General features: G+C 62.8%; 2 protein-coding genes across 3 annotated transcripts in view; both read right to left on the bottom strand.

The window, feature by feature from the left end:
* The window catches only part of TMPRSS9 (transmembrane serine protease 9), a 55,302-nt gene extending 51,892 nt beyond the window's left edge, over nt 1-3,410 (bottom strand). Inside the window, exon 1 of the mRNA XM_057540103.1 lies at nt 3,355-3,410. The gene's annotated coding sequence lies outside the window, so the exon portion shown is untranslated. The remainder of the gene's footprint in view (nt 1-3,354) is intronic.
* Nucleotides 3,411-5,371: 1,961 nt separating this feature from the next.
* SPPL2B (signal peptide peptidase like 2B) overlaps nt 5,372-14,735 on the bottom strand; it is a 154,526-nt gene continuing 145,162 nt past the window's right edge. The window contains exons 6-16 of one of the 2 annotated variants that reach the window (XM_057539836.1): nt 14,456-14,595; nt 13,736-13,878; nt 13,433-13,529; nt 12,534-12,650; nt 10,961-11,042; nt 10,170-10,244; nt 10,021-10,083; nt 9,836-9,935; nt 9,401-9,478; nt 7,839-7,999; nt 5,372-7,046 (exon numbers count right to left, since the gene is read on the bottom strand). In XM_057539836.1, the coding sequence (XP_057395819.1) occupies nt 6,819-7,046; nt 7,839-7,999; nt 9,401-9,478; nt 9,836-9,935; nt 10,021-10,083; nt 10,170-10,244; nt 10,961-11,042; nt 12,534-12,650; nt 13,433-13,529; nt 13,736-13,878; nt 14,456-14,595 (1,284 nt within the window). In that variant the 3' untranslated portion in view covers nt 5,372-6,818. Of the gene's footprint in view, nt 7,047-7,771; nt 8,000-9,400; nt 9,479-9,835; nt 9,936-10,020; nt 10,084-10,169; nt 10,245-10,960; nt 11,043-12,533; nt 12,651-13,432; nt 13,530-13,735; nt 13,879-14,455; nt 14,596-14,735 lie in introns of both variants that reach the window. The other variant, XM_057539837.1, reaches the window with a different exon arrangement.

The following is a 14,735-nucleotide window of genomic DNA, read 5'->3' as shown; positions in this document are numbered from 1 at the left end:
ATCTCTGTTGAGGCATGCAGGCTCTTCATTGTGGTGCACGGGCATCTCTCTAGTTGTGGTGGCGGGCTTTCTCTTCTCTAGTTGTGGCACGCAGGCTCCAGGGCACGTGGGCTCTGTAGTTTGCGGCACGCGGGCTCTACTTGAGGTGTGCGAGCTCAGTAGTTGTGGCGGGCGGGCTCAGTTGCCCTGCCGCATGTGGGATCTTAGTTCCCTGACCAGGGATTGAACCCATGTCCCCTGCATTGCAAGATGGATTCTTTACCACTGGACCACCAGGGAAGTTCCTTCCACTTGCCTTTAATGGCCGATTTTATCTAGTCAGTTCAAACAGTGGTTCAGCCTCTCCAAGGGGAAATACAGCACTTGGGATCACTTTTTTCCAAACAGAGTCAACTATCAACTTTAATAAAACCCCAAACTTCATCCCAGCTCTGCTCCTGGCTCCTACATTTCTTCCCCTCCTACTCTCAACTCTTTGCCCATCTCTCTGTATAAGTTTTTCCCTTGCCACTCATCCAAGACAATCACCGTTTTCCATCCCGTATGTCTCCACTTCTTTGCTTCCACGGCAGCCAACGCCGGTCTATGGAACAGGCATCTCTTGTCTACACTACACCCTCTCCTGTTTCTCCCTATCCTACTTCTCAGGCCCAGATCCAGCCAGGAAACCTCCCCTCCCCCATTGCCCCAACTCCATGAAATCAATCACTCAGCGAGCCTTTAGGAAATTTAATAAGCTTGGTCTTTTTTTTTTTTTTCCTTTTTGTCTGTGGACTTTTTGTTAGGTTTTCATAGGAAGAGGTGTTTGTGAGAGAACTATTTGCGGTGATGATATCTCGTGTTTTTGTAGCTTTTTAACATGCACAGAGGAAAAGGAGTCAGAGATCCTGGGGGGAGGGGGGTGTGTGGTTGAGGCCAGAAGCTGATAAACACGAGCGATACCCAGGAAAACGGATAAAGATGCGTAGATTAAAAAAAGAAACTTCCAATCACTTACAACTTGTATAGTTAAAATTAATACAGAGGGGCTTCCCTGGTGGCGCAGTGGTTAAGAATCCGCCTGCCAATGCAGGGAACACGAGTTCAAGCCCTGGTCCGGGAAGATCCCACATGCCGTGGAGCAACTAAGCCCGTGCGCCACAACTACTGAGCCCGTGTGCCACAACTACCGAAGTCCACGCACCTAGAGCCCGTGGTCCGCAACAAGAGAAGTCACTGCAATGAGAAGCCCGCACACCACAACGAAGAGTAGCCCCCGGTCGCCACAACTAGAGAAAGCCCGCACAAAACAACGAAGACCCAACGCAGCCAAAACTAACTTAATTAATTAATTAAAAAAAATTCATACAGGGTCTCAACGCAGTGGGGCATCTCAGATTGGATCCCTGAACAGAAAAGGCGTTAGTGGAAAAACTGGGGAAATCCAGGCAAAGTAGGCTGCGAGTGTTTATGTTCATTTTAATGTCAGTTTCTTAGTTTTGATCTACGGTGGCGCAAGGTTTGAACGCTAGGAGACGCTGGGTGAAGGGTGTACGGGGATCCTCTGCACCACTCTTGCAATGACAATTATTCTTAAATCACTTTTCTTAATTAATAGAGGTAAAGCGGGAAAAATGGCAAAGCCTGATACCGACGTGAGCCAGAGACCCAGAACATGTGACCCTCTGCCTTACTTTTAGAGCCACGCATGTTCAAATAACTGGGAACAGCTGTTTCCCCGTTCTGACTTTTATGTGGATGGGATGTGCTTATGCCCGAAACACGAGCAGCCACGAGCAGAAAGTTCATGCCTAAAATCTGTGTGGGGTTCCACAGCCTCAGGTCAGTTAGTTCAGACCTCCCAGCACTCCCATGGGGAGGGGGCCGGCACGATGATCCCCACTTTACAGATGAGGACACTGAGGCTTGGAGAGACTATCTCCTCTGTCCCTGTCTCTCTCTCCCTCTTTCTCTCCCTTTGTCTCACTGTTTGTCTCTCTGTCTCCCTCCCCCTACCCCCTCCTCCCTCTTCCACACAGAGTTCTTAGAATTCAGGAACGGCTCCCCCAGGCCCCTGTGGTCCAGGTAAGGCAGGTGAGCCCAGGGGACGGGGACCAAGAGCTCGAAACCCTGCCCCAGGGCAGGAAGACAGATGGCGAGCGGCCAAAGGGATGACGGAGGTCAGTGTCCACGCCCCGGTTCAGGTCCCAGCTCCCCACGTGCCGGCCACAGGCCCACACGCTCGCCCCACCGGTTTCTTTCTCGTTCCTCGACTGCAGAGGCTGGAAGGAGGCGCCCAGACCTTCGTGTCCTCCTCCAGGAAGGACACACTCACCTGCACGCGGCCTCGGGTCCCTCCCAGGGCCTCTTCCCTGTCACCGACAGCCATGGTACCCCGAGCGGACCTGTCTCCCCGCGCAGCTTGTGCCCAGACTTAATCAAAGGTCACCCGGCTTGCCTCTGTTCAAAGACTCTCCCGGCTCCACACTTTACACCCTAAACATTCAGAATCCTGCCAAGTGCACATGCTGAACGCTGAACAGCACGCAGATCTCCTGGGGGTGGAGGGCTGCAGGGTCCCCCCTCCAGTCCGTCACTGCGGGCAGATCAGGGGCAACACCTGACGTGCTGTTTGGAGGGATAGGAGGGCTAACCACCACGTCCTGGGGGCTCCCCGGGTCTTCCGTCCCCACTTCCCAGGCGAGGAAACAGGGAAGGGGGCGTCCACACACACACACAACCACGCACAAAATCATACACGATCTCACAGTGCAGTCACGCACACGTGGTCACACACTAGTTACACAGACACACAGGCAATGACACCACCCCACACAGCCATACGCAACCCCGCGCCTGTAACCACACAATCTCACACAATCCATCACAGGCACAATCGCTCACACGCCACACCTGCTGCCGGCAGCTGACTCTACGGCCCCTCCCCCATACGACCCCCAGCCCAGCTTTAGGTCTGTGACCACACCCTCCCCAAACTGTTACCCCCCAAATCCTTGTCGTGTTTTTACTCACTAGCAAGGGATTGGCTGAGAGAAGCCACAGGGAGGAAAGCAAGGGGCCCCTCACCAGATCCCTGGAGACCTTCTCGCCGGCTCTGCGCGCCGTTTCCTGCCGGCCCAGCCCGACCGCGGGTTTAGCCGAGTTAATGGGTGGGAAGGCTGGAAAGCGGCCGTCGGGGTTGGGGAGCCCTCGGGGTCCCGAAAAACGCAGGGTGCCCGGCCGTGTCTACACGGCCCGGCCTCAGTCACACTCCCCGAGGGCGTCTACACAGTCCGACGCGTCCCCCGCACGGGCCGGGCGAACCGAGGCGCGAGGAGAGGGCTGCCGCCTCATTTCGGGGGACCCCGGACTCACCGCGCTCCTCCCGAGACTGCACCGCGGCCCGGCTCCCCCCCGCAAACGACCCGGACTCCAAGAGGCTCAGGGATGGGGCGGGGCTGGGGGCGGCACCGGGTGGGAGAGCCGCCCTCCTCCCCCACCCGGGTATCAACCGGGGCTGGGGGCGCCGCCCTCCCCTGCACCCGGACAGCACCGCCTTCGCCAGCTAACGCTGCCCGCCCCCCCACTGCACCCCTTCCCCTGCGCACCTGGGACCCATCCGGGCGGCTCCCAGCTCCCAGAGGCTCTGAAAGGACAACTGGGTGTGGGTCGCCCTGCGCACCTGGTCAGGAGCCCAGGTGGGTCCCATGACAGAGCTGCGTCAGCAGAGGGAGGGGAGTGGGCGGGCGGTGCCGCGGGAGCCACGTGGGGAGATCGGTTCTGGACCCTCCGGCTTTCTGGAAGCTGCGGGAGGCCGGTGAGGTCCAGGTGGAGTGCATGACCTGGGCAGGTGAGCCCACGCGGGCAGGTGACCTGGGACACAGGGCAGGGGAGGGGTGCCTGGGACCTGGAGGAGCAGATGCTCAGGGCGGGAGACAGCTTGTGGGGAGGAGTGTGCATGCGAATAACTACGGTAGTTTATTAAATGAACTTTAAATTTTTGAACAGTTTCAGGCTTATGGAAAAGTTGTGAAGACAGTAGTGAGAGCTCCCACATACCTGGCCCCGGGTCCCCATTCCTGACAACTTACTTTAGCGTGGTAAGTAGTCACAATCACCAACAATATTCGTTAAGCCCGTGACTCCTGGGGGCCACCCTCCTCCCTCCCCCAGGCCAGCCGAAGGGCTTTCTAGAACTCCAGAACACCTGAGGGTGATACCCCGCGAGTGCCTTGCCCACGTGGCTGGCAATCCCCACCCCTCTCCGGCCAAGCTCCTAACCTCCTCTCACCTCCCCACCGGAGCCCAAAGCAGCCCCTCCAGTGTCCCTCGGGCTGGACAGTCACCTCCTCCAAGCAACCTTCCCTGCCCCCCAAGACAGAGCTGGGGGCCTCTCCCGTGCTGACCCTCGGATGGGCTGCCTTCCCAGACTCACACAGGCATCCCAGGCCTGAGCGGAGGCCTGGCACACAGCAGGCGTGCAATGAACCCGTGAGTGAATGAGCAGGTGAATGAATGAGAAATGCATAAGATCTGGTCTACTTACTGAAGGAAAATCACTGTGCTCACAGCATTGGTCCTCTTTGTAGCTCAAACACAAGACGCTGATGGTGATGTGGCGAGTGGCACAGCCTGGCGTGAGCCTGGAGGCGCTGGCCCCAGAGACTCGACTTCTCTGTGTGTGAAGCTGAAACACGCCAGCACACGGGCCCCCACCCCACACACGGCCTGCAATCCTCACCACCTGCGCTCCTGCAGGCCGGGGTCTGATTGCTGGGGCCGCCACCTGTCTTTGCTGAGCTGCTTGCTAAGCAAGGGCTTTACGTTTTTGAATAGTTGTAAATGAGAGTATTTTGTGACCTGTGAAAATGACACGAACGCATTTTGGTGTCCACCAAGTTTTTGGCCACAGTCACGCCTGTCTGCTTACACGTTGTCTGATGCTTCTGGCTACACAGCTGGGTTGACCGGTTGTGACAGTGACCATGTGGCCCAAAAGGGCCCAAACATTGACCATCTGGCTCTTTACAGAAAGTCCACAGGCCCTGCTACAGGTGACTCCCTCCGTGGTTCTTAGATCATCACAGACGAGCGAACAGTATCCAAACACAGGCAACAGCCGGCTCTGCTACCCTCCCCTCCCCTCATGAGGACCCCGCGCACTGAGTAAAGCCAAGTAGCCACATGGCGGCAAAGCTGAAACCCCACTTGGGCGGCACCAGCGGCCACAGGCTGCAGGTTTGCTCCGGACACCTCCATCCACACAGGAATTCCTGCAGGCTGAAGGCCACCAGGGCCCAGCCCGGCCCGCCGAGGGCTTCCCCCCAACGCCCCCGAGCCCCGCCCCCCACCCCCGGCTCACTGCACCACAGAAAAGGCAAAGACCCAGCCGTAAGTATCAAAAGCTGTGTTTAATTATAAGATTCAAACAGAAGCAAGGCAAAAACTGCAAACGGAAACTTCAGAAACTAACATCCGCCTTTGAATTCCTTGACGTTTGTCAAACCTCCAAAACAGAAAAAAGAGAGATTCCGCGCTCTTTACCGACGTACAAAATGGCTTAGAGGAAGGCGCAGTCCGTAGAGGGAGGGCAGGGGTCCGCTCGGGCCTTCCCCCCAGGCTGCCCCGTGGCTGCGTCCTGGTCCCGGCCTTTAAGGTCAAGGGCTCCCGTGGGGCTGGGCAGGTCCAGCTGCTCCAGCCCCGCCCTCCCACCGGATCACCTGTTCTTTGAGAAACACACAAAAACAGGTGGAAGACGTCTTCTGGTTTTTTTAAGGAATAAACATCGTTTCTTCCTCGAGAGGCGTGGCTGAGAGGCGGTGAGTCTGGCTGGCGCTGGTATTGTTTGGAATGGATCATGGTCGGCCCCCGCCTGCTGTCTGCAGCACAGCAGCGGGCCGGAGGGACACAGAGCCGGCGTGGGGCGTGGGGTCTGTGCCCCTCCTCACGTCGTGGACGGGGAGGAGCGGGCCGGGGCCCTGGCGATCAGCAGCCCCGGGTGCCTGTCCGGGCGCCGGCTCTGTCGCCAGGCGGTGACACGGGGGCCGGCGGCATCTCCGTCGTGAGGTTCAGAGAACCCTGTCCGTGAGGTAGAAGACATAACGCCAGTTACGGAATATCCTCCCACATTCCAGAAGCTCCCCGTCCCCCGTGCTGGAGTTGGAGGCCGAGGTGCGTGCACTGGATGGGGTGCTGAGAGCGTGCGGGTGCCTGTGGCGAGGGTGGGGCCCGAGTTCCTCTGAGCTGAAAGGCAAGATGGGGCGACCGGCCTGGCACCAGCCCCGCCCCCGAGAGGGGCAGTCCGAAGGGCTCGCACCCCAAGAGGCGACACTACCAGAATTTCAGAAAGTCGTGGCCGTTTATTCAAACATGTCGGAGCTGGAGCACAGGCGCTGGGCGCTTCCGGGCGATGGAAGGGCCGGGAGCAGGGCTCGGCGCTCACCGCGGGCCCCCGAGGCCGCGGCGGGGTCCAGTCCAAACCCCTGGGGGCCCTGCTGGGCAAAGGCGGCCCTCCACCAGGAGCCAGAGCCGCTCCCTCTCCCGGCCCGGACCCGAAGGGAAGCAGCAGCAGGGTAAGCACCAAACTGGGCGTGTCCGCGGCCACCGGCGGAGGTGACGGCTCCGCCCTCCCCCGGGCACCACCACCGCAGGAAGCGGGGCGCGCGCGGGGGTGGCCTCAGCCGGCCGGGGGCTTCGTGGCCACGCGAGCTCGGAGCAGGGCTGGGGTCCGGGGTGTGGCCGGGCTGGAGCAGGACGTGCGCATCGGCCAGACCAGAGCACCAAGTTGGGGGCCGCGCGGGTCCAGTCCCGGGGCGCGGGGGCCGAGTCTGCGCCCTCCCCTAGGCCGAAGGGCCGGGGGCGAGGCCGGTCGGACTCTCGGTCTCCCGGGGGGGCGCGCCGGCCCCGCTCTCCTCGGGCGCCGACGGCTCCGGGGGCTGCTCCGCGGGTGGAGGGGACGGGGCCGCTTCTTGGCCGGGAGGCGGCCGGGAGGGGGTGGCGTCGGAGTCCGCCTGGGGCTGCGGGCCGTCGGCGGAGGCGGGCGCCCACGGCGACTGAGGTAGGTCCTTCTGGGGGAGGGAGGAGAGAGGCCCGGGTTGGCGGAGCCGCGGGGAGGGGGCCTCCGGGCCCAGGAAGGAGCCACGCTCCCCAACCGACACCAGCGCCGCATCAGGGCCCCAGGAGGGCCCCACCCTGCCTTCTCTGGCTTGCTCTCCCTCGGGAACCTTCCAGAACCAATCCACCCGCTCTGTAGCAAAGCCAACGCCCGCCGGGAGGGAGACCTTTGGGGACAGTGGGCACTGAGCCCAGGAAGCCTTCCCGACTCACCGGGTCACAACAGTCACACCACATGTAAAGCGTGTTCACATCTACGCGAACAAGTTACACACACACCGGAAGTGCTCAGAGCCCCCATCAGGGCAGGGCGGGTTTCCTAACAGGGCCCACTAGAGACCCCGCAGGCCCGGAATGCCCTTGAGTTGCGGGGATATAGTGGTCGCCCTGCGCTGCACGGGGAGTGGCCTCTGTCCCTTTCCTCTTCAGTTTCAGACAAGAACAAGGCCCGGCCCACCCCCTGCCCACAGCAGAAGCAGCTGGAACCCCAAGTCCAACCAATCCAACCAAATGGGTTAGGGTTAGGAGCGGGGCAGCAGCGTCACCCCAAGCCGCACCACTAGCACATGTACCCCTCCCCGCCCTGCAGCCACGGGAGCACCACACCCAAAGCAAAACCTTCCAGAGACGGGACGCGGGCTGCGGGGTTTAGTTGTAACGCTAGGAGGTCTTACTCAACTTTAACTCTAGTTAGGGCTTATTAGGCTATTATTTCTCGCAGACAGTCATAGCAAACTGGTATTCACCGCAAAGCCGCTGCCCGTCCAGAACATGCCCAGCTCCCTGCGCCAGAGTGCCAGGGCGCAGCTGGTGACGAGCGTGCAGGGCACCAGGTAGAGGAGGGCGGGCTGGCCGCGCTGCATGAGGGCCAGCGCCATGAACGTCACCAGGAGACCGATGCCGTAGGCTGCGGAAGCAGAGACAGGCAGCACGTTACCCTGGCCGGTCCCAGGCTCACCACCCACTGCTCACAGGGGCAGGAAAGGCAGAGCTCGCACCAGGGCCGTGACTGTGACCCACGGGCCAGGCCAGCGGGTCCTCCCCACCCACACCTTCCCGGACGCTGGCAGGCGGGAGTGCACGCAGGGGTCAGCCGCCAGACTGGGGAGAGGAAGCGGGCGGCCGCTACGGGAAGGTCTGGAATCCCAGGAGTGTCTGGAGAAGGAGCTGCGAAGGTGCCCCAATATCTCATTTTTGTAAGCCTCTAGTTAGAAAAATAATTTGAACTGAAGTAACATAGGTACAGAATTAGGAAATCAAACCTTTCATAACTGAGTTGTGACCACATGAAAGCACTGAGGGGTGAGAGGCGTCCGCACTTCCTGCTCACCGCTCAGCATAAAACAGCGTGTGTTATTTAGGGATGTGTGAGTCCAACGTATAAAGAGCCCCACGCACGTGGGGCACAGGGACGGACGTACAACCCAGCACACACGAGGAGGAGTTAGAGGGGTCGGCCTGAGCGCGGCGGCGCGGGGCTCTCCGTACTAACCTTGCAGCCGTGCACGTGCGATTACCCCCAGGTGAAGGGTTACAGAGAGAGACACCGTTGACTGGCGCGCCCCCTCCGAGGCAAAGAGCCCCGTCTCCAGCACCTGCGTCCGCTCGGGCTGCCTGCCCTGCCCCTTACCTCCATGTTTCCAAGCCATAGGCTTGTGCAGGGAGAGTTCCCGCTTATCGGCTGTGGACTAGCCACCTGTCCTAAAGAAGTGATTCAACCGAGCCAACTACAGGACGTCAGTGACGGGAACTACAGGACAATTGGACAAACCGTGGTTCACACGGAGAAAAGCTCTGCAGGCGCATCTGGATGAGCTAATCATGGAGTCTGTGAACCCAGGGGGCAGGGGTGGGGAGCACGTGTCTGGACCTTCAGGCACCCGGTGGGAAGGGGCGGACGGCAACGGCCCAAAGTAGGCCGGGATGACCGGCCTGCGTCCGCCTGGCACTGCTGGGGGCCATGGCGGGGCCTCCCCTCACCCGTGTCGGCTGGCGGGGCCTTTGCGTTCTGCACCCCTGCTCGTCCTGAAGAGCTGACCCAGCAGGACAAGAGAACTGGTTTGGACATTTTTAGAAATGATTGGACTCAACAGAAAATGAGAAAACATCCCTTTGGTATAAATGGCTTTAGTAACAAAGGAAACAAACAGAAGACGAAAAAAGAGAAAGACAAAGAAGACCAAAAAGAAGAGAAACAACGACCACCGTGGAAAGTGACAGGAGGCCTGTGACGCGGGCGCAGGCCTGTCCCCTACCACCCCGCGGCAGAGGATGGGGCACGGCCGAGCCCCCGGGGCAGTGGGCTTACCAATGGTGCAGGCCACGAAGTAGACCCTGGAGGACTGCACCTGGATGTCGAAGCGGTGGCAGTAGGCCACGAGCAGCCCTGCGGGAGAGAGGCCGTGGGCTGAGGCCGGGCTGCAGCCCCAGCCAGGCACCGGGGGTTCCCCCGGAGAGACCGGGCACCGTGCGTTCCTCCCGGCTCAGGAGGGAGCTGGCCCGGCGCCACCCTCGACCCCTGGCAGGTAACCAGACCTCCAGCGAGCGCAAACCCCAGCTCAGAGGCCGCCTGGTGGGGGGAGGGGCCCGGAGGGGGACCCTGGGGGCAGTGCGGCTGGGACACCTCTGGGGGACCGCCTCCCTGCCCCCCAGGCCCCACTGGCTCAGCTCTGCCTCTGCCCACCAGCCCCTGTCGCCTGACACCCCCAAGGGCACCCAGGCCGCCCAAGTCCAGCCGCAGTACCTGGGACCAGTATGTCCCCGAAGCCCAGGAGGGAGAAGGGCCGGTCACACAGGGCCAGCGGCGAGGCGTTGAGTCTGGGCACCTTCAGCACCATGGGGAGCTGGGGAGAGGGGGCAGCGTGTCCAGGACCCGCCAGCCGGCGCTCACTCCGCTAGCTCAGCACCTCGGCCACGCGCACCACGTACCTTCTCGTGGGTGGCCGAGTCCGACGGCCCGGTTGCCACCTCCACCATGATGCTGTTCCCACTCTAACAGAAGGGGGACTGCGTCAGACGGGGGAACGCGGGGGCCAGGGTGGGGGGCGGTGGGGGGCGGGGCGGGGCCCAGAGCCCACCTTGGTCAGGAAGGGCGTGATGAACACGAAGAAGACGTCGTAGATGAACAGCACCAGCAGCAGCAGCGTGCAGGCCTGGGAACGGGGCGGCCTGAGGGCTCTGCTCAGGGACCTCCACCGGCTCTGCCCTCCACCCCGCCCCGCCCAGGGTCCCAGACGCACAGACCCTCCAGGACGCGTCCCTGCCTCTCCCAAGGCTGAGTCTCCCTGTGGGGACGAAGCCTTTAGGAGAAAGTCTGAGCACGGGCAGCCTGACCTTCGGTGCCCTGGAGGCAACGTCAGGCCCGAGGCTCGGGGAGGGCGACTTTCTGACGCGACACTCGAGAGAAACACAGCCGCGACCGGCCAGCTGCGGGTCTGGGCAGGTGACGCCCGGCTTCACGTTTGCCTGTGTGTTTCTAGGTTCCTCCTGCTGGGGCTGGGCCTTGGCCCAGGGTCCCGGCCCGAGCCCTGTGCTTCTGCCCCCTTGGTTTCATCTGGTTTTCCCTCCTCTGTTCACCTCACCAGCAAGGAGGCGGCCCTGCTGCGCGCGCCCGCCCGGGTGTGCCCTCGGCCAGCAGTCACAGACGCTGCCGCCACGCCGGGAGACAACTCTGCAACTGATCCTTAAGCCCCATCCCCGGGAGGGTGGCCAGAAGGACGGACGAGTGAAGACCACATGGCCCACACAGGGCCAGGCTCAGAGTGGAAGGCCCTGGGCAGGGCTGCGTGGCTGGCAGGCACGGGGCTGACCCCAAGAGACCCCGTCCCCTCGTCCGTGGAGCACCCCCGCCACCCCGAGGGGCCCTCACCTTGAACGTGGGGAGGCGGATGGTTTTCAAGGTGTAGAGGCAGAAGGCGATGCCCAGCGCGTCCTGAAGGATCCAAGCCCACCTGGAAGGCAGCGCAGCCACCCTCGGGCGGGGTCTCCACCAAGAACCTCTGCCTGCCGGGCCCCTCCCCCACCCTGGAAGCCTCAGCCGCCAAGTCCAAGGCGCCCAGCGCCCAGATGAGCCGCAGAGACCCTTACGCAGACAAAGGCAGCGGCCAACGTCCTGAGGCCCGTGGGGGGACAGGAGGGGCAGCAACGGCCGGTAGGAGCAGGGGGGGAACCGAACCCCCAACCCCGACACCATGGCCAGAGAAAGGCAGGCGCGTGCCAGGGCCTCTGTCCCTCTGCAGCAGCGGCTCTCCCACCCAGATCACAGCCCGGGGCAGAGGGTGCAGGGCACGGGGGGGCCATGCATCCAGCGGATTCAAATTTCTTTTCAAAAAAAAAAAATTTTTTTTTTTTTCTGGCCGTGCCGCAGGGCTTGTGGGATCCGAGCTCCCCAACTAGAGATCGAACCCGGGCCCTCAGCAGTGAGAGTGTGGAGTCCTAACCACTGGACCTCCAGGGAAGTCCCTCAAAAATATCTTTTAAGCGATTTAGAAAAGCAAAACTTGCACCCACCCAGCCAAGTACCACATACTCTCTGGGGAAATAGGGGCTCGGGGCCCTGAGGACACGATCTGGAGTCCCAGGAAGCAGGGCGCCACCTTGCAGGGCCGCTTCCGAACTGGGAAGTCAAAGCTGTGTGATAAGGCTCCCGGCCGGGAAACGGCCCCAGGGCCGGCCCCGTCCTCCCTGCCCCTCAAGTTACTCATCAGAGCCTCACCTGAGCGCAGGATGAGACCCTCTCTGGGCCAGGGCATGGTGAGAACAGAGGAGGCTCACCAAGGCCACGTGGGCGCCCAGACCTGGAGGAAACCGTGGCCTGTTCTATTTTATGCGAAGGAGCGAGCCTTCTGGCTTGGATTTAACCGTGAGCGTCCCTATTCTCTTTGTGTACAAAGGACTCAAAATATTTTCACGCTTTCCTTCTGCCCGTTAAATCTGTTGTAGCTCCAAACAGCAGCACAGCCAAGAGCGTTTAACTGCCCCGGGAGAAGCTCAGAGAAAGTGCCAGATGGTGTCAGTGATGGCAGGCGGTGGCGCGCTGCCTCGCGGGGGAGGCCGGCCCAGGGGAGGCGGGTGTTGGGAGGAGCAGAGCTAGCTGAGCAGGCAGGCGGGCACACAACGGAGCAGCGGCTGAGCGGCGCCAGGCCACGTCCAGGCTGCCCCGGAGCACACGGCTCGGCGCCCGGGCAGCAGTGCTGGCGGCATCTCACGCCCAGATTGCGATCGCAGATCCCGGGGCACCGGACAAGCCACAGGGCAGCCAGGGCCAGGCCTGGACGGCGTGCGGCCACTGGGTCCAGAGCACTGACAGGAGAGCCTTTCATAACCGGGAGCTGGCCCGGCTCCAGGCGCCCCGAGCGGAGGGCTCAGGGAGTCGCGGGGAGGTCAGAGCACCTGAGGACAGCTGCCCCCACCCCCAGCAGGGCCTCCAGGGCTGCACTCACTGGTCCTCGTTCCGGAAGACGCCCCACACCACGCTGACGGCCAGGCACAGCAGCGCCAGGAGCAGCGTGCGGACCTGGGGGCGCTTGTGGAAGTAGGGCAGGCTGTTGTCAGGGACCCTGAGGGCGGGCAGGCGGGTGGGGAGGTCAGCGGCCTCTGACCCTCACAGCCCCGTCTCTGCCCAGCGCCCGGAGGGTCAGCTCAACTCCTGCCCAAAAGCCCGTGGCCTCCCCGTCTGTCCTCCTGCTGTCCGCTGGGCTCTGCTCCCTTCCTCTCCTTTACCTTATCTGCTAAACTCACCATCCCTCACCTTTCATTTCTAGAAGGGAGGCTCCCAAGGGCAGGGCAGGGCAGAGCGGGCAGGGGCAGGGCCTTGGGGGAAGCGGACCTCAGCCAGTCACTAAGCCGACCCCACCTGCAGGAGCCCTCCGTCGGGTGCTGTGACCCCTCTCGCACAGCCCGCCCTGCTCCAGGCCCTCCCCCAACCCCCCTGAGCCAAGCTTCCTGACCCCCGTCGGACCTCATCTAAACCCTTCCGTTTCCCACCTGCCCCACGAGAAGCAGACCAGACCCCTGACCACAGGGAACCTCCGGAGCCTGCATCAGCGGCGCAGCCCGCCTGCTGCCCCCAGCCGGTGTCCCCCGAGGGGTCCCACGGGCCCTGACCCAGCGCGGGAGGTCGGGGGAGGGAGGCCCCCCCAGCCAGCACGGAGCGGGCGCCTGCTGTAACGCCTGCACCGTGCCAGACTGACCGAGGGCTCCGGAGAGTGAGGGCCCTCGGCCTCAGCAAAGCTGCGGAGCCTCCGGGGGCCGCGTAACGGGAGGTGGGAGCGGACGGGCCGCGAGGCAGCAGAGGGGCACCCCTGCAAGCAAGGCCAGGTGGGGGTTGCCCGGGGCTCACCTGCACCTGCAGAACGGCAGCCTCTGGAGGAGCGGCGACAGGCAGCTGTAGAGGCCCGTGGAGGAGGCCAGGCAGAAGATGCCGATGATGACGTAGACTGCGGGGCGGGGCGGGCGGTGAGGGGAGCCTGAAGGAGGGCTCTGTGCCTCACTCCCCGGCAGGGTGACCGCCCCAGGGGAAGGCAGGGGTAGCCCCAGGCCCCTCCTGGTGAGCCAGCAACAGGGGCCTCCAGCCACCACCCACCACACGGCCCCTGGACTCCCCCCTCAGCCGACGCCCTGAGAGCCGGGGAAGGGGACCCACCGAGCTGGTCGTAGAAGTGGTAAAGCAGCACCAGCATGGAGCAGCACATGACCACAAACACGCAGATCATGACGGGCGTCACGTCCACGGCCTCGTCCTCGTGCTTCTCGGGCCCGTCGTCCCGCTTGTGCTTCATGTACCTCCTTGAAAGACAAGAACGGGCTGGGGGACGCCCTGCCGGCCGGCACCGCTCCCGGGGGCCGAGGGCCACAGAGATGGGGAAGGACGAGCAGGGGCAGCCTGACACAAGGGGTCGGGACAGGCTGAGGGACAGCTTGCCCGGAGGTGACCACCATCACCTGCCCCGTCGGCCAGTCCCCGTCCCCGCCCACCATGTGTACCTGGGGTCCCCCCCGACGGAGCCAGTCCTGCCAGAGGTGGGGCTCCGGTCCCCAGGGCCAAGCTGTGGTGGCCTCATGGGGGCCACCCTGGACCCTGGCCCTGCACCAACCCCACCACCGCCCTTCCCAGGGCGGCCCTTCCCTGGGTGGCCGGGGCGAGGTCTCCTGTGGACACCCCCGCCGGGCTGGGCCCGGGCCGGGAACCCTGAGGGCAGGACAGAATCGTGGGGAGCAGGGTCCTCGGGGCTTTCAATGGGTCTCTTGGGTGTTTATAGCAGCTGTTTTCCAGAAGGCTCTCTGGGTGTGCGGACTCTCGTGGTTACTTGCCCAGCATTAGGGCCGCCCATCCAGGACGCACGCACACGCGCGGGCCACTCACTTCCTCACGTCCCGACTCCCGGCCCAGTAGCCCCCGAGGGCGACGGTGCCCACAGCCATGATGAAGATGATGACCATGTTGTAGTCCAGCATGGGCTCCTTGGGGGCGTACAGCGCCGCCCGTACCGCCCGGCCGAAAGTCTGCCTCAGGGAACACAAGGGAACTAAGGTCGGGGGGGCCCAGGGGGGGCCCACCCACCCGTCCTCTCACCACCCAGAGGGCAGAGGCTGGCCCACTCGAGGAGCCGGCGGCCGGGAGATCCCACCTCACCCCACGCCCT

The sequence above is a fragment of the Balaenoptera acutorostrata genome, chromosome 2 (genome assembly GCF_949987535.1).
Source record: "Balaenoptera acutorostrata chromosome 2, mBalAcu1.1, whole genome shotgun sequence".
Taxonomy (NCBI): Eukaryota; Metazoa; Chordata; class Mammalia; order Artiodactyla; family Balaenopteridae; genus Balaenoptera; species Balaenoptera acutorostrata.
Note: the sequence above shows the minus strand (reverse complement) of the source record. Positions and strands in the feature narration are given on the sequence as shown.